Source organism: Ictalurus punctatus, chromosome 20, assembly GCF_001660625.3.
Source record: "Ictalurus punctatus breed USDA103 chromosome 20, Coco_2.0, whole genome shotgun sequence".
NCBI lineage: Eukaryota > Metazoa > Chordata > Actinopteri > Siluriformes > Ictaluridae > Ictalurus > Ictalurus punctatus.
The window spans coordinates 6,977,172-6,996,147 of NC_030435.2; the positions used below are offsets into that span (position 1 = coordinate 6,977,172).

At 38.5% G+C, this 18,976-nt stretch overlaps 1 protein-coding gene across 1 annotated transcript; it reads left to right on the forward strand.

Annotated features, from left to right (window-relative positions):
• The first annotated feature begins 4,226 nt into the window (after window positions 1-4,226).
• On the forward strand, window positions 4,227-16,737 carry meis3 (myeloid ecotropic viral integration site 3). Its single transcript, XM_017495069.3, has 13 exons — window positions 4,227-4,954; window positions 5,405-5,498; window positions 9,219-9,358; window positions 9,470-9,644; window positions 9,727-9,777; window positions 10,482-10,532; window positions 10,625-10,774; window positions 10,902-11,010; window positions 11,783-11,928; window positions 12,641-12,717; window positions 13,297-13,355; window positions 13,470-13,556; window positions 14,425-16,737. Exons 2-13 carry the CDS (start codon window positions 5,487-5,489, stop codon window positions 14,613-14,615), a joined length of 1,248 nt encoding a protein of 415 aa, XP_017350558.2. The 5' UTR covers window positions 4,227-4,954; window positions 5,405-5,486; the 3' UTR covers window positions 14,616-16,737.
• Window positions 16,738-18,976: the final 2,239 nt, after the last annotated feature.

Sequence of the window (18,976 nt, forward strand, 5' to 3'; positions counted from 1 at the left end):
TGAGAACGGTCTGCATGTAGCTTAATATAGCTAAAAAGGCAAGCTTGATTGGCTTCCCTCTGTCACTCCAGCCTGCTAAGCCACTAAAGTAGAACTAATTAGTACGTCACAAGCACAGACAATCGGGTTTGTTCAACTCAGTATGTAACAACACAGTTATAGAGTTAACAGTAGTGTAGCTTTCAGTCACTAGGTTAACTTACGGTCGCTTGGTTAGCTTTGGGTCAATAATTAACTCTCACTCACTAGTTTTCTCAGACTCCAGGGACTGTCCAAGCATGAATGTTTTGATAAAAGCTGTGTGGGTGAGACAGGCGAATCAGGCAGATGATTGGTGAGGGTCAAACTCATGCAAGCTTTAGCTAAGATTAACCACTTTACAGTGAAAGGGGAGATATTTTGCTGAAGTATATGGAAATATTGAAAAAGTCACTAATTCTTCTTCTTTTTTTAAGAGTAGATTGTGGCCACAAAACCAACATTAACTCTACATTCTCTTGTCAATTGTTTATTTGAAACCTCTGACTCAAGGCACTGATTGCATTACCAAAACTGAAACCACTGTAGTGTTACATATCATTCACTTGTATTGTATCTTTTATTTTATTAGGTTGTTCAGTTTGTCTTGTAGAGCACTGACTATAAAAGATTATGTATCGTTAGAATTTATACCACAGCACTGTTGAATTCTCGCTTCTGATTGTTCAGAAAGTGTTGATTCATTTTCTACAATAGCAGCTCTGACAATAGTGCTGTCCGCAAGTCAAATAACAGGTTTGTATTAATATGCTCCTTCTAAAATGCTATCGTTGTATACCAACTGATGATGCAAAGGCACGTGTATGGTGAATGCTCCACATAAAGGCAATTAAAAAATGTGTTTTTATTTAACAGAGAAAAACATATAACCATTGATATGATTAAGCTTTCTGTAAAGGAGACTTTTATTTAACATTTATGGAAGGCATCTACAGTGTCAGTACTTGGTGACAGTCAGTAGGTTTTGTGCTATGGAAAATGCCAGAGACCTTGGCACATTTTTGGTAATATGACAAGTTGCATAAAAAAGGTGAAGAAGAAAAAAAGGCTGGTTGACAAAATGTCTTTTCATAGCTGTTATAAGGTAAGTGATAACAGAAACTAACTTACTAACAATATTAAATGTAACTAGGAACTATGTTCAACAGCATGACATCTCATTCTTTAAAGTATACAGAATGTCAGCATACTGCTGTTGTATAAGAAGAATAAAACCCTTTGCGATGTGCTGTTGTAGGAAAATAATCAACTTGGTGCACACCGTTTAATTTATCATTCATCCATCCAGAAATACTGAGCAGGTTATATAAATAAGGCATGATGGGTTGCACTGTTATAGGAAAATAATCAACAACAGGATGGTGTAAGGCATGGAATACTCTTAGCACCCCGTTGTTGATTATTTTCCTATAACAGTGCATCCGATCATGTTTTATTCCTTATTAAACTGGATTATGAATTGTGTGAAATGTGGGCTATGAACATGGATATTGTAGGGTAAGTAGTCGTCACTGTAACCTGCTCAGTGTTGAGTGCCACTTGAAATGATGGTTCAAATAACTCACAACACTGAACTTAATTCATGTAGACAGGTAGTGAGTCAGTACAAAACATTTCTTCCTACCCAGAGAGGTGTGCTGCACTACACTCATAAAAAAGCACTCTACTTCTCTGAGTCAGTATTAACCCTGGCTCTTTGTTGAACACAGCAGCAGTTCATGGGCAGCCTGCTCGTCTTTGATGTCCTACAGTGTGCTGGGGCATGCAGGGGTCACGGCAACCATTAGAGTTTACAGTCCAGTCAACAGTGTCAAGTAGCCTGGGTGGCCAAGGTTAGCCAAGCTGGGACATGAAGAACTTACAGAACAGCACATGATCTGGGTGATATTATGAATAAGATTTTCATAGTAGTATATTTCATAATATTTAAAAATATTTTTTTCATATTTATCCTCTTAAAGTCATAGAAGTCCTCAGCTGATTCAGATTTACATTCCTCACTCTTGTAAATATATATATTTCCTATACATTGAACTATAAAATAAGCATTAAGATAACGTATTAGCAGTAAACTAACTCCTTAATATTTCCAACCCTGATCATGGTGATCTACTGGTCAGAATCCAACAGAGTTAATCTGGCTAATCTATGAACTGGGATTTGAGCTGAAATCTGAAGAAAGCTGAAAAAGGTAGAGCTCCAGGAACAGGCTGGGTGATCATTGGTGTAGGCCGTTCATCAGTTCCTCACTTTAGAACAGAGGTCACCAACCTCGTTACTGGAGATCTACCTTTCTGAAGACTTTAGCTCCAGCCATAATTGTACCCACCTGACCATCTAATCATTTAATCATTGCCATAAGAAGTTCTTGATCACCTAAAACAGGTGTGTTAGATTTTGGTTCTAGATAAAACCTGCAGGAAGGTAGCTCTCAAGGAAGAGGCTTGGTGACCACTGCTTTAGATGCACTCAAACACTTACTCTGGTACTAATGCTGTTTTTTTGTTTGTTTGTTTGTTTTTATCAAACCTAACAAAACACTCAGATTAACCGAATAGATAAAGAAGACAAAGATTGTGAATGCGAAAATTTAAGATGGATGTTTTCGTTTTATTTTGCACCAGTGTGCAAGTGAGAACATATACATTGATTCCTGTCATTTGCCTGCCCCTGTCTCCTTCGTTAGTGTACCTCTATAGTCGAATGTTAGCAAAAAGACACACAGTACTGACTGGCCAGTGAACAGAGAGAAAAAGGGGGTGCTCAGGCGAATACTGAACACTCCATCCAAAACAAACATTCACACTCTGACAGTGGCTGACAAACTGGCACATAAAAATAAAAGCATTCTCCATTTCTCAGACCCCTTTCACACCCACGTCCTAAATGGGTTTATTCAGTCACATTAGTGGCCTGCACCTTCAGCTGTGGACACACACACACACACACACACAAACACACACACACACACACACACACACACTCACTCACACACACACTCTAAAACTGGGTCAGTTCAACAGCATAAATATTATCCTAGCAAACAACTGCCCAACTGCCTCTGTTTAAACTATGCATAATGTATAGATGTTTGTGTTCGTTCTGGTTCCACTACCATATTTCATAATCTTCGACGTTTGCAAATAAAACCACCAGAGTGAATAGGTACACTTGGAAACAATGCTGTTAATCCGGACATTCAAAGGGCGTTGCTCCATTCACGTCCTTGTTAAATCGCCGTTGTTTGGCTATTAAAGGACCTTTTCTAGCTATGATCATCTCCATCGGGAAGCCGCCTCCCGGGGAGTTAAAGGGAAGCAGGTCGCTTGATCTCACTCAGCCCACATTGCGCATGCGTGGGCATGACGCGCATGCGCGCTGCACACCGGGCCGCGCGGTTAGTGACAGTCGCTCATGTTCCCCTGGTGTGTAAAATGCGTGTGATTGTGCGCGCCTGCCGCTTTCTGCTCATTGAAGTTCCGACTGCCTGCTGGTGTTTACCGGCGGGAGGCCAATAAAGGAAACGTTTTGAATAATTGTTGCGTTAGTTAGGGGTAATTTACAACACAACGCTGAGCTTCGGGTTTGCTACGACGCTGTCAAAGTGTTTCTTTCTCTTTTTTTCCCCTCATGTCAGACATAAACTGGGGGGGGGGGGGGGGTAAACGGGAGTTGACCTTAACTCAGATTCATCAGGCTGATTTGAGATAACAACGTAACGAAGTAACAATTTAGTTACTAGTTAGTTACTTAAACCTGAAGCAAACTTTGCTATGTAGAAATAGTTGCACTAATTTACATGTAACCCAATCAAATAGAAACAAAACAAAAACAACGAAGCAAAACAAAAACCTATGGCGTCGGTGGGAGCAGGTCTAGCTAATGTAGCCTCAAACAAACAAACAAATAATAAAAACAAACCCCAAACGTCATTTATGGCTATTAAGAGACAATTGCGAATGATAGTAGGGAAGGAGGAGGTTTTTTTTCTTCTTCCAGCAAATGTGTAATGAATGAGAGGCCATATGTTACTGTCACTGACCCTGACACATAACCGAGCCTAATGGAGTGGTGGAGTTAGAACAAATGGAGTGGTCTGTTTACATGTTTACAAACAAAAGTTGCGAGCTATTTAGAGTCTATATAGCCTAAAGGCTTAAGGGAATTAAAACAGAATAACAGTCTTGATGTGTATATGAAGTGTATATGTGAGGGTGTTTATTTGTGCAGCTCTTCAAATCCTCAGCAGGAATATTTCATAAATTTCAGGAACTATACGACATAAGGGTGCTTGCTATGTGTGTGTGTGTGTGTGTGTGTGTGTGTGTGTATGGGGGGGAGGGGGGTGCGCGAGAGCGTGCCGTTCAAGATAAAACGCAGGGGTCTTGCGTTTGTAATGCGCGAGCGTGTGTGTGTGATAAGAAGGGGGGCGCGAGAGACCCCGTCGCGTTTTGACCCCAGAAACGACTCCCGATCTCCAGCATCGCTCCCGCCTCCATTCGGCTTTTTAAACCGGGCCCATTGCTCGCTTCCCATACACATACACACTCGCGCGCGCGCGCACACACACTGTCTCTCTCTCTCTCTCTCTCTCTCTCTCTCTCTCTCTCTCTCACACACACACACACACACACACACACACACACACACACACACACATTAAGACACGCGCATATCCTTTTACAGCTTCTTGTCTCGGTCCATGGATGTAGTGATACACCGAGCAGATCGCTACACTGCCGCCGGGATCGGCGTCTCTCCAGCCCGCCAAGCAGCGCCGATTCACCGCGGAACAGCCTGAGATAGAGAGACGAGGAGAGAGAGAGAGAAAGCGAGAGAGCGAGCGAGAGAGAGAGAGCGCGAGAGAGAGAGAGGGGGAGAGCGCGAGCGAGCGAGAGGATCCCCGCGTCTCAAGGTTTGGTGCGATCTATAGGTTACACCACAGAGTCGAGTTAACGCGTACAGTAGCGTACAGTGAGTCCAGATGGGAATTTAAAAGCACTGAAGGTTCTGCTCTCTTCCATGTTTTGTTGCAAGCCTACATTATAATCAGAGTTATGCGTATCCAAAACGAGCAGATCACTTCAAAACTTCATTACAGTCAGTGCTTTAAAACACAGATTTTGCACTCACACTCACACACACACGCACACACACACGCACACACACACACACACGTGTTGGCAGTTGTGTTTTTGTAGATTACAGGCCAACACGCGAGATCTGATTTACTGAATCATCTCGCGCTTCATTGCGCTTCCAGCTCTCATCTACTGACGATCATAGGCTACATTTCGCTCTCCATGCTTGTACCTATTTTGATGTGCATTCTTTTTTTCTTTCCTTTAAAAAAATAATCTCTTAGTGATTGGGACTGGTGTTCTGTCCCGGACTGCCGGATCGGTGTGTGTCGTCTTCCGCGAGAAGAGCGCGGCTTTCCGTGGCGCATGGAGAAAAGGGTACGTTTCTGCTCATGCATGCTTGCTTTAAAAAGAATTAAAAACACAAATTAATAATAACAACAACAACAATAATAATATCTTTAAGGCATTAGTGTCTTCACTTGAAGCACGACTGTTGATCTCGGAAGCAGGCGGTGTTTGGGTGGGAGTGAGATCCCGGATCTCTCCCAGTTTTGTTCAGCATCCTTCCTGCTTTTCTCAGCGCGCGCACACGCGGAGCTCAGGGCCACGTCCCAAATCACATATTCCCGTATTCGACACTATGCCAAAATAGTAGGGGCGTGTTATTTTGATATCTAGTCTAGTACTGTACTGTGGTTCTTTCTAAGTGTAAATAGAATGGCAAAAATATTAGTGAAAAATATAGCCTAGCTCCTAGAATTTGACATCTTTATAGTTTGGACGCATGTGAGAGCAAATAGCTTTCAACAAATAAAATATTTACAAAAAAAAAAAAAAAAAAAAAAAACAAGAAAAAAAACAAGGGCTTTACAAGGCCTGTCTTTATGACAAAAAGTATATAGAAGTAAAAAGTGAATTCAGTTTAATGAACGATCCGTGTATGGATTTTTTTTTATGTAAAATGTAATTTTATAATGCATTATTGGCACTCAGAATATTACTGCATGACAAGATGGTAATATGAGCATTTAGGTCGTCCGGAAAAATGGCTTTTTCTTATAAAACCGCATTACTATATAGGCTATATAACCATAAGCAAACTGAAAACGAAGTGCACTCCTTTCTCAAAACCTCCCAAATATCTCTTCACAGTTTATAATTTAAGCTTAACCATCAGGATCAGAAATAATAGGCGCAAACAGCGGAAGGAAATAATAGACAGGGCCGAAGAAAAGCAGAGGAAGTCAGTAAGTAGGTCAACTTTTTTGCTAGACTGAGCTGGCGAGTTGAGCGGCTATAAGGGCGAATTGGCTCAGACCTTAATGCAGCATAATTCTGGCATATTTCCTTATTATCCATCCATAAAACATCTCTATATATCTCTAGCCTATCTATTGCCCTATAAGTATAATTTTATGTTTATGATGTCATATAAACTGCTAGGCCTACTTCTTCTGATCAGCGGGCAGCTAATTCATTTCCAAGTCAATCAAAATTACAAACGAAAGTTTCTACACATTTCTGTTCTTTCAATCCAAGTACAAATACGGATGTTTACTTTCAGAAGTGTAGCTGTCTTAAGCTTGGAAGGCCTGTGAATTTACAAGTAAATATTTGATCAGGTAGGCTACAGATCGTATCATTTTAACTTGGGGAATTTTTTTTTCTTGGAAATGTTGGTGCACAAGAAAAGGACGAGTGTTGTTACTGTTTTTTATAGTCTGAAATAGCTGTTATATAGACTGGATCATGGAAGTAAGAATTATTTATTTATTTATTCAGCTTTCTGCACAGTAAAACATGAAGTATAATTTATGATAATTTTGTGTGTAATAGAAAACGTGTAGTGCATAATAATAATAATAATAATAATAATAATAATAATAATAATAATAATACTCTAGTTATAACTATATATAGTGTCCAAGCTAATAAATAGCCTATATTATTGAACCCCCCCCCCCCCTCCATTTTTTGCCCTTTTGACTTGTATGCTATTGTGAATTTGTAATATCAGAGTTAGAAGTCGCGCATGGGTTTTTAAAACATAGTAGCCTACTAGCCTACTATATTACATAATAAGACTAAATAATAAAATACGTGTTTAGATAATTTTTTTGTGGATCTCTGTAGAATAACACACTATTTATACTCGTCTAAGCTCAAAACGTAGGAGCTCGTTTAGAAACGAAACCAATCAACTTTTTTTTTATTATCCACAAATGAAGTGAACTAATTAAAGCAGCAATACACTTATTAAAGAATGAATGCTCACGTGCATTTTGCGCACCGACGTTTAAGCAGTAGGCTACCTAAAGTGCGAAGGGAGTAAAATCAAACGCAGTTAAAGTGTATTTAATACTACTTATTAGCACTGCTGTTATTTCTGTGTAGTTGTCACTTTAACTCTGATTATTATTTCGTCGTGCATAATACAGGCTGCTGCGTATTAATGTGATTGCTGTCGCCTAATTATTTCAATTTGTCAGCCTTCAGATTGCAGATTGGTAACAAGCAGGCCTAGAAGTCATAATGATGATCAACAATTGTATCTGGATCAGGCTCAGCAGTTTATCTGAGCTTTGGTTTGATCACTTTATTTTAAAAAAAAAGGGCGCAGATTGTGAACTAATATTTATCGAATGATCAGATGATGATGCTCAGGGATTAGAGAGTGATTACAGAATATTCTGGAATAGCGATCCTGTTTATAGCTCACCATATCCCTAAACTATTTATATGTAGCCTATATTTAATTTAATTTATACCTTTTAAATAACAATCCTATAATCGGTCATTCTTTTATAGAGACTTTTCAGAAAGATACACATAGTCCAGTATGGCCTGTGACAGAATAACCATAGGCTAATATTTACTAAATCAGCTAGTGCACGTTTAAACCAAATGTCTTAAAGCGCCTTAATGAGGCTTAAGAGGCGAGACGATACAGCGCATGCGCAGATTTACATGTTTACCACGCCACATTGTCGTCGTCCCTCCTAAATGTTCATGAAAAATCGCACATGAAAGCAATTCCTTTAATCAAGTATTACTGAAATTTACCTACAAATATGATCTAAACAGTATGCATGGTGCTGAAGCGTTTATATATATATATATATATATATATATATATATATATATATATATATATATATATATATATATATATATATATATATATATATATATACATAACTGATGAATTACACAGAACATACCAATGAAGATCTTTCACACAATATAAACATTTATGGTAGAAAAAAATATTCTTTTCTCCTGTATGGTAACCCTAGAATATTTAAAGATTCCAGAGGTTCTTTAGATAACTAAAAATGTTTCTTCTATGGCATCGCTCTGTAGACCCTTTCCCAAAATCTTTCACGAGCATTTCATTATACAGTATATTTGTACGTTGGGTTTTACTTCTTATCATTTGTATTCTAATTTAATCGGATTAGTTTGAGTACATCGGCTTGTGTTTATTGTAATGTCTTTTGTACTCAATTACCTGTAATAAGCGTTCTATGTGCATTTTAATATACTGTACACTTATCCAGTGACATAAAATAAGGTACATGTATTCTCTGAGGTACAAAAAATGTCAATTTACTCAGAAAGGAATCTTAGTGGTCCTTAAGGTTCAATTATGTAACATAAAAAAAAAAGAAATCAAAACTAAACATCTTTTGTTGTTAGTTACTAGTTACTTCATGTCTTACTGTTCATGGTCCTCAAGTGTCAATCATTTTTACAGACAAATATTTTTTCATTGTACTTTTGCATCCTCACCTGTAAACATTATCAACACATCATGATGCACATGCAGGCTGGGGAAAATAATATTAACCAATTATATGGTAAACATATTCGGGTCTAAATGTATGTTTTGTAATGCTCACTTTTCATTATCTGGTCAAATTTCTATAGATAAAAGCTGTACATTGTTTCTCATCCATATATCTTATTTTATGTTATTTTTAAATGAATGTGTAAAAAGGTCTGTAATTAAAGGTGCAGTGGGTCAATATATTTATTGACAATATATGTAATCTGAAAGTTGCAGTTCAATACTTCTATTTCTTTTTTTCTCAGTATGAAGAGCTGGTGCAGTACCCAGGGTCAGAGGTCATGCCCATGGGGGGGTACGGCGAAGCGATGAGGTCGCTACCGCCACATCACTATGCCCATGGCGTTCCTGACTCTCTCAAACACTACCGTGATCAGATCTACGGGTGAGACATACATAAACATGATACACTTATGTCACATGTCACATGAGCGCTTCCTGTTTAAACACTGGGATGTTAGAGTGTACGCTCTAAAACTTTATAATATGTGTGCAGCCACCCTCTGTTTCCACTCTTGGCCTTGGTGTTTGAGAAGTGTGAACTGGCTACGTGCTCACCACGTGACTCCAGCTCCCTGTCAAATGCATCTCATCATCCCAGCATGACGGGTCACAGCGACGTCTGCTCGTCTGAATCGTTCAACGAAGACATCGCGGCCTTCGCCAAACAGGTGAATGGAAGCACTGACCGCCAATCGGATTCCTTGCACTTCGATAAGTAACAGACATCAATATATTTGTTTGTGTTTTTAGATCCGTTCAGAGAAACCCATCTTTTCATCAAATCCAGAACTGGACAATCTGGTGAGATGTACCGCCTTAACAAACACACCTAGACAAAGCAGGGTTCATATATGTTTACATTTTTTTAAATAGTAGCTTTGATTGGTATTTGCTCATATTTGAATTCCAGTGTAGTATTAAATGTGGTTGTGATAGTCTGTTAGTTTGTTAGAGATATTTCTAGTCTAGTTTTTGTATACTCCATGTTGGCTCTTTTATTTTATTTCATTTCATTTCAGAGGCAATGTTTCTTGTTTTAGTTTAATGGTAAAAAATTTTTGGTTCCTGAATGGTGCAATAGGAAAGCAGGTGCACTATTAGCTCATGCCGCATTTTGCTAGTTCAAATCCAGATGATGCCAAAGCTGTCCGTGACTGGGAGTCAAGAACGCTTAATTGGTGGAAGAGACAGCATTACTCTTTTTCTACTGTCAATCAGTGCGACACTAGCCAATTGAGCGTCTGTGAGCTCATTTATGTGGAAGAGGATGGATAGCGTTTTCCTCCGAGTGTGTTACGCTGCCCTATGACAGCATAAGCAGCAGTTTGAGATCTGGTGTCTCTGAGGAAGCATGTACCTGTGAGCATGTGAGCTTTGACCCATAGCTGGTAGCTGGCATGGGCAGGAATTGGGAAAGATACAGTCCCATGACTTGTGATTAATCAGATTATCAGAAATCAGAATTTTTTTCGAATTAGTACTTATATGTTTTTAATTTTCTGCAGATGATCCAGGCCATCCAAGTACTACGCTTTCACCTACTAGAACTAGAAAAGGTACAGTGATATTGCAGTTTTCTTTGTTTGTTATTAACTAGTGACTATTTTATTACTTTTCTCAAGAATCTGTTTGCTTTCTGATCTTGCAGGTTCATGATCTGTGTGATAATTTCTGTCATCGCTACATCACCTGTCTTAAGGGCAAAATGCCCACTGATTTGGTGCTAGAGGATCGCGAGTCCGGGTCCAAATCAGACATGGAGGATTTCACAGGTTCTTGCACAAGTCTTTCAGAGCAGGTGAGTGAATAGGATGGGCGGATGGGATTCTAAGTTTCCAATTCAGTTTTGCTCTCCTCTATAGGTGATTAGTGAAGATGGCTCTCAGAGTGTATATGTTTAACTGTGAGTCTTTTGCATAATCTAGAATCAGTCTTGGTTGCGAGACACAGATGACTGTTTGTCAACACCGTCAGGCACCCCGAGCGCCTCCTGTGGACTTGCCACACACAGTGTGGACACTTGCAGCGACGTTGGTATTTACAACACACAGAAATACACACACATTTCGAAAGGCTTTCAGTTCTCCAGAAATTTTGAATGTCTAATATTGATAATTCAAGGTGACCTGAATGTTTCACCACATTATTTAGTGTTTCTTTCTGATGTTGATCTAATGTCATCAGTATGCACCTTCAAATCCTGACATGCCTTATAATTTAATTACTGTACATTTAAACATTATTTGCACTTTCAAAAGTTTTCTATGGTTATTTTCTTCTTTCTCTCACTGCTATTATTTATTCTTTATTTTATATATATTACTTCACACTGCATTTAAAATGAAAATTTTTAAATTATTACTATTATTATTATTGTTATTATTATTATTATTATTACAGCTAAAAAGTAATGAGATAGAATGTCATTAGAATCCACAATTAAATCAATGTTAGCAATTAAATATTTTCAAGAGTTAGGAACTGAAATGTGGAGCTGGAAATGGGCTGGTAGATGAGGAAATTTAAAGATCTGGAGTGAGAGAATTCAGAGGGGCGCACTGATGACATGAGTAAAAGCAGTGTAGCTCCAGGAACAGAAAGATGTTGCAGGAACGTGTTCGACTTGCAGAAAACATGTTAACCTACATGAGATTTGACATAATGGCACTAAACACACACACACACACACACACACACACACACACACACACACACACACACACACACACACACACACACTTACTTCAACAAAAACAAGAAACTACAGCATTACAAAGACTAATTTTACCCTTGTTGCATCTTACAGGAGATGGACTGGACGGAGCTGTAGCATCTCCTAGCACAGGAGAAGAGGACGAGACAGACCGAGACCGAAGAAACAACAAGAAACGAGGGATCTTTCCCAAAGTGGCAACCAACATAATGAGAGCTTGGCTTTTCCAGCACCTATCAGTAAGTCAGACACGGAGGCACTGAAAAAAGAAACCCCAACAGAACTGACTTAGTGTTTATTATAGTAGAAAGACAAATAAGAGAAGTATATTAGGGGAAGATAGTTTCAAAAAGAGATGCTGGAGATCTAATAGAAGATTCCAGAGAGCAAGTCATGGCGTCTCAAACCAGTCGGTGTGAAATCTGAATTTTATGAACTCGCAGCCGGGGAATTATTGCACAGCTGAATGGAGTTGAAATGAGAGGTGCCGGCGCAGTACAGTAACGAGCATATGGTAATTAGCCGCTAATGAAGCTGCTGTAATTACGCACATAATTGAGCTCCGGCACATTGACTATAAATAAAGACAGGAGAGGCACTGTGCAGACACCATTGGCTCTGTCTAGATCGAAGATTCCTTGGTGCCTGTTCAATTATTACAGAGTCGGATTGTACTTTGTTATACGGTGACTTCATGTGCACTTTTAAAATGGTGCGGTCTATATATATATATATGGCATGAATGAGATTTGCAAGTGGTAGCATTTGTTGCTTTGGGTTTTGATGCTGCCTTCACATGCTTTTATGGCCAATACAAAACACATTTCTTTAATGTTTCATTCCAAAAATAAAGACCTACCCACTATTGACCACTAAACCTGTCCTTTCCTCTGCTGTCATGCCATGAAGTTATAATTACTTGTCGCGTAAAATTTTTTTGTCCCGTAACAGCATCCATACCCTTCCGAAGAACAGAAAAAACAACTCTCTCAAGACACAGGACTCACCATCCTTCAGGTCAACAACTGGTAAGTACACCTCTAACCTCAATCAGCAACTTCCTCTTTCACACTACACTTCCTACTGCGATTGTTGATGGATGGCAGCTGATGAACCAGCTACTGCACCACGATCAATACTCACTTTTAATTAGGATTTATGTTAGCTGTGGAAACATTAATAATGCCCATGCTTATCTGCGTATCTATTTATTCAGGCTTTATGAACATTTTCATTTACTCAACATCAGTTATGGATTTATTAATCCCATTCTTTCCAGGCTGGGCCTATGTATTGCATTACAAGTACAATATACTGTATAATAGCAGCGAGCCATTTTGTTTCTTATACAGAAACATCTTATACATGTCTATTATTTAAATCTGAGTAATGTTTATGAATCATTGAATTTCTTGTCATTCATTGTATTAACATAATGATCATTAGTGGTTCTTAGTCATGTTAAATGACCTGAACTACCAGTCTCTCTATCTATGTGAAATTGAATACTTAAAAAAAAAAAAAATCACCATTAGCTCTCATTTGCAACATATCTGCACTATATTTCTGTGTGTAATGTGTGATGTCTGTACTCTCATCTTGCTCAGGTTTATAAACGCCCGACGCAGAATAGTCCAGCCCATGATTGACCAGTCAAATCGCTCAGGTAAACAACAACATCTAAACTAAATAACTTGTATAGCATGCCATTTTATTTCAACTGGATTTGTGTCTAAGTGCTCTGAATCAATTTTGTATATATGTGTGTGTGAACACACAGGTCAAGGTGCCCCGTACAGCCCAGAGGGAGGCGCATTAGGAGGTTATGGATTAGAAAGTCAGCCTCACTTAGGCCTTCGGACAGCAGGTAAATGTGTATAGTGGCTAGAAGAAAACCATTCCCAGTGTGTTATAATCCATGTAATATATACGCCAAGGATCATACTGTGTTCTGATTGGTCTTATTTGATTATATTGGGATGCGGCTAAATTGAAGCACACATCTAATTCTAAGTTTTTGGACATAACAATGACAACGAGTGTGGTTTAATGATTTAGGCTGGACCTATATTTATGTCAGTGTAGTGTAGTAAATAAGGAGTTTTTAAACATTTCATAGACAGAGACCCCCTCAGTAAAGATTTATTTTATGAACATAATTCAGCGAATTATATATTAGGCTCATTAATCAAATGTGTGCTGAAATATTTTGGTGATTGATTGAATTTTGGCATTATTTATAATGATTTGGGGTATTGAGCTTTGGATTAAAGACATTCAATTCAAGGGAGCAGTCAAATAATCTAATATAAAAATCTAATAAGTTTAATAATGTTGGTTGCTATTTTCACCACTGCAACAAAATAAAACAAACAAACTAAAAAAATCACAGACTCCCTGACTTTGTGAACCATACGACTAAAAAGTGTAAAACACACACACACACACAAACACAAAACAAATGGCATGAATTTTATGTTTCAGTTAGTTTAAAGAGAAAACTTGGGAGGCAGCAGAGGCAGCTTTAGATATGTTCCACTTACCTTCAACTTTTTAGTAGACATATAGTTTTATTAATCATAAAATTAGCACTGATTATTAATTCTATAAGTAATGACAAAATGAATACAAATCAATTCAACAGTACAGGAAGGACAGCTATTAATACGAGTTCAGACTTGAATCAATAATTATAGACTCTCACCATCCTTCATCTTTCTGTTTCCATTCTGCAGGTCTTCAGGGAATGCCGTCTCTGCCTGCAGACTACCCCGGTGCGCTCTTGCCCCAGCCGGGTTACACCCATGCGGCACCGTCGCTGCACCCATACCCCGGCCCCCACCCTGCCATGCTACTGCACCCACCCCCCCATCCGCACTCCGCCGAGCCTCTAATTGGACAAGGCCTGGACATCCATGCCCACTGAGAGCGGGGGAGGGGAAGGGGTTAACAGGAAACTGGGCCCACGCACTCCGAGTGCACTAGTTTCACCTCAGTAACACGACGGCACGATTTCATAAACTTTGTCATGTTACGACACTAACCCTTTATAATCACCGTCTTAAAAACTGTCACAAAACCTTCTATGTCTTTTTTTTTTGTTACATTACAAACTGATATCAGCGTCAGCACAGTGGTATGGTTCAGGCTTTTTCCTACTGCACAAACGACTGGAAATTTTGCCAACACAAAACTGGATCTGGATTTTGCTCCATCAGCCAAAGTGCTGGGCCAAAATTTTCCAGCTTTATAGTTATAGATAAGCATCAACAAAGAGCTGATGGTACTCGGGGACGAGCTGTTCATTCCATGCAGAGTATTTTGTAGATTTGCCCACATTGTGCTGTGCTATTTCTTAACCCGTGCCAATGTTTAAGTTTAATTTCTTTTTTTTTTAAAGTATAAGCACAACAAATTTTTTTTTTTTTTTTTTTTTTTTTACAAAAAAATGAATTAAACAGAGGTTCTAATGGTGTTGCATATGTCCATTGTACAACTCTGTTTTCATCATATTTTTGTTGGCAATCTGGTGAAAGTTAATGAATTTTATCATAGTGCAAATTTATTGATTAGTTCTTATTGTTGATGAAATGTAATAATCCATCGGCAAGCCTTTTCAGGCTCGTAATTTCATTCATTTAATCATGTATTCCATGTTGAATTTGAGCGTGGTGCTGTTCACGCTCAGAAAAAAGGGTACAAACAAGTGTTGTTGTTGTTGCTAGGCTGGTGCATCTTTTGTATGTATCATTTACCTAGAAAGGTGCATATAGTGTATCTTTTATACACAAAAACTAAATACGGTTCATTTTATGTACCTTAAGTCATTTTAAAAGGTGCACTATCTGGGTGAAAGATACAAAAACATGCACCCTTGGTTCAGGGTACCACTCCTCCGACAAAAAAAAAAGGTAGTTTAATACTGAAAGTGTTGCACCATAAAGACAGAGTAGTCATTTTTATGTTATGTCTATGAAATTGGTAGAGAATGTCCCAGAATCCCAAGTTCCATTGGGTCATGGATTGGCTTGTCCTCATTTCAGATTGTGCAGTGGAAAAATACCCAGACAGCCACACTGCCTGAATGTTGCATTTCTCACACATTAACGTACACAACATACATGTTAAAAAAATCGTCTGGTTAGACTCATGTCTTCCTATGGCCTTCCTGCTTCCTGAACTGAAATTTAGGGGCTTTTGGAGCCTCTCTGCCTTGCCCAGAGACTGCTCATCCGGAACGTGAACAGAGGAGCACACCAGATATCTGCAGTCTGGTGCCTTCACAACTGTACCAAAAAGTCCTGTAACTGTCTCCTTGAACCAACGTATTCAAGCCTTCCCACAAACCCAAAGACTTAATTGCTGGATCTGTTCGACGAAACGAGAGCTTGAACTGTGAAAAATAGCTGGGTTCCTCAAGCAGTCCTATATGCTATGGACCAATCCTAGTCTTCCCATAAAGAGGGCAGTTTAACCCCTTGTCATTAATGGCACTCTTGTCATTTGTACACCATATTTAATTTAATTTTTCTTTAATGTTTAATCTATTTTTGTATTTATGTCTGCCAAAAACTCTGTATCACCAAACTTTGAGTTGATGTTAATCTTCAGTTGTTTTTTTTTTTTTTTTTTCTTTTTTTTAAAGTTTGTATTAAAAGTAGCATTCACCATGTCCTAACAGTCATATGTTAAGTTTGCTGTAAAGGATCAAACTAGTGCAGTGTCTTTGTTAATCACATGTATTCTGTGTTAACATTTTTTGGTAAAGTGTTCAAACAGAGTAAATTCTGTGATGAGTTCTGCAAGTACTGATGTCGGGTCCATTTGGTTTCTTATACAGAGGGATATGTTCCTGCCTGTTTTTAAGTAACTTGTCTAATATTTGGAAGCTATCTTGTCAAGACCTTGTCCCTCACGTCTGTAATAATAAAACAAACATAAACCCAGTGGTAAAAATGAGGATAATACTTATGATGATAATTTGACGATTACATTACTATAGACCAAAAGTTTCTTTCTCTTGTTTTAGATATAGTGAAATAACATACTTCCTGTTGAATATAATTATGTATTATATAAAATATAACACAGTCCTGTTGAATATAATTTATATTCTATTTGCATCCAAAGAAAACTAACTAAAGCCGATAGCAGCATAGTAATATTTATTTCTATTTTATTTCATATTAATATTTACATATTTATTATTTGTTGGTAACATACAACTGTCACAGTGATCATTACATGGGCTACAGAGGGTTGCGGGGGAGCCTGGAACCTATTCCAGGGTACTCGTTGCACAAGGTGGGGGACACCCTGGACAGGGTGTCAACCCATCGATAGGCACAATCACACAGATTCACACACCCATTCACACATTACAAACAATTTTGGAAATGTCAATCAGCCTACAACACATGTCTTTGAATTGGGGGAGGAAACCAGAGTACCCAGAGGAAACCCCCGAAGCACAGGGAGAACATGCAAACTCTGTGCAACCTCCAACCCCGGAGGTGCGAGGCAAACGTGACCAAAGCACTGTAGCACCAAAAACTTACACCATCCCACTTTCTCAACCACACAAAAACATTAATATTGCACAAAACATACATGACTAACATTAAAATAATCTTACATAATGAATATATATTTGTAATTAGATATATTCTTTATATTCACAGTATAAGTCGGTACAATAAAAATTCCATATTTGTTCATATTTTTGCTGAATCCATTAAAAAAGCTTAAAGAATCAAATATTAAAGAATGCAAATAGAATTAGTTTTATCTTTGTCTGAGACCACATTCCATTTAAAACTGAAAATAAACAGAAAGTTTAAGAATTTTCAAAAATGAGTCTGATCCCTGTTATGTTCAGATGAAACTCCATTGGACTTGACCTAACATGAGTCATCAGCTTTTACACAAACTTGTGGAGTCTATGCCAGCTCGAGCACATGCTATCATTAAAGTAAAAGAGCACTAGGAACTTTTGAAATGCATGTAAATACTTCTAAGAGTGCTCATTTCACTCACGTTAATGATGATAATATAATGAAGGATTTTGTATTGCATTTGAAAAGAACATAAAACAAAAGCATCATCACTACTGGTAGACTTGGACCTTGCTGTATTCTAATCAGAGTCCAGAATAAACTAACCCTAGACCCTAGTTACTAGATTTGTTATTTGGTTGTCTAAATTGCTTTGTTGTTCTGAGCAGGTTGTTAAACCCAAAACTCAAGTCTAAAAATGAGACTTTTAGTCTAAACACTAAGCAACATTACAGAAACAAAAGCATACCCATGGGTTTTTGCTTTACCCATGAGCCCTTGCAATCCTGGTTAAAAGTGAGACTATTCATGCCTAGCAACCTTCCCACTCTTTCTTTCATCCACTCGCTTCTGCACTTTTCATGCATTGCGACCCCTAACCATGCTAATGTGATGAATGCAGCTTGCAGCAGGGGTTAGAGTTCGTCCAGGGGTTAACAGGAAGTGGCATCTCTCTTTGACCCCTGCAGCTAACCCTGAGCCACTTTAGATCTTGGTTGCTTTCACTGTTTTCTTCTTGTATAATAATGGATGTTTACCCTGGGTGCAAGGCATTTTAACGGACATTGTGGACTTGCTCCATGTTGGACACAAAGCTTCGGAGGAAAAAGAAGAAGAAGAAAAGCATTCAGTGTTTTTGAATTTCCATGAATTAAAATGAAGATGTAGAAAAGATATGCAGACATATAAAAGGAAAACTAAGGGGTAGGGGTAGCCTAGTTCCCATCAATTGTATCCTATAATTGCCAGTGAGTGTTGAATGTTCACTGGTGTATATGGATGTAGTAACTTCCTGCAGCAGGGAGGAACCATGGACACACAATCTACGCAAATTCGCATTTATAATATCTCCAGCATCATTATACTTGTACAATGTGTATGTGATCATGTGTGCATGTGTGTGTGTGTAGCTTTGTGTGAGAGGAAGGGGGAGTGGGAGGACTGCGAACGGACATTAATCATCCAATTACACACCTGTCAGAATATAGACAAGGGAGCTGAGGAGGGAGAGAGGGAAAGAGGGAAAGCGAAAAAAGAGAGAGTGGGGTAAAATATGCTAAATTGCAAAGAACTGTGGTTTTGTTTAGAGAACGGTAATGGACAGAAAAAGCAATGAGTAAGAGGTAAAGCTAGAGATTAAAGACAGATAGTGAAGGCTCCTCAATATTACAGTGGAAGCGTTTTGGTCGTTCTTTGCTTTGTCTCAAATCACAAACCTACAGCAAAAACGTGA

Coding starts and splice junctions, on each gene's coding strand:
- meis3 (XM_017495069.3), top strand. Junction 11,011..11,782: donor GGACACTTGCAGCGACGTTG/GTATTTACAACA, acceptor TGCATCTTACAG/GAGATGGACTGGACGGAGCT. Junction 13,557..14,424: donor CTTAGGCCTTCGGACAGCAG/GTAAATGTGTAT, acceptor TCCATTCTGCAG/GTCTTCAGGGAATGCCGTCT.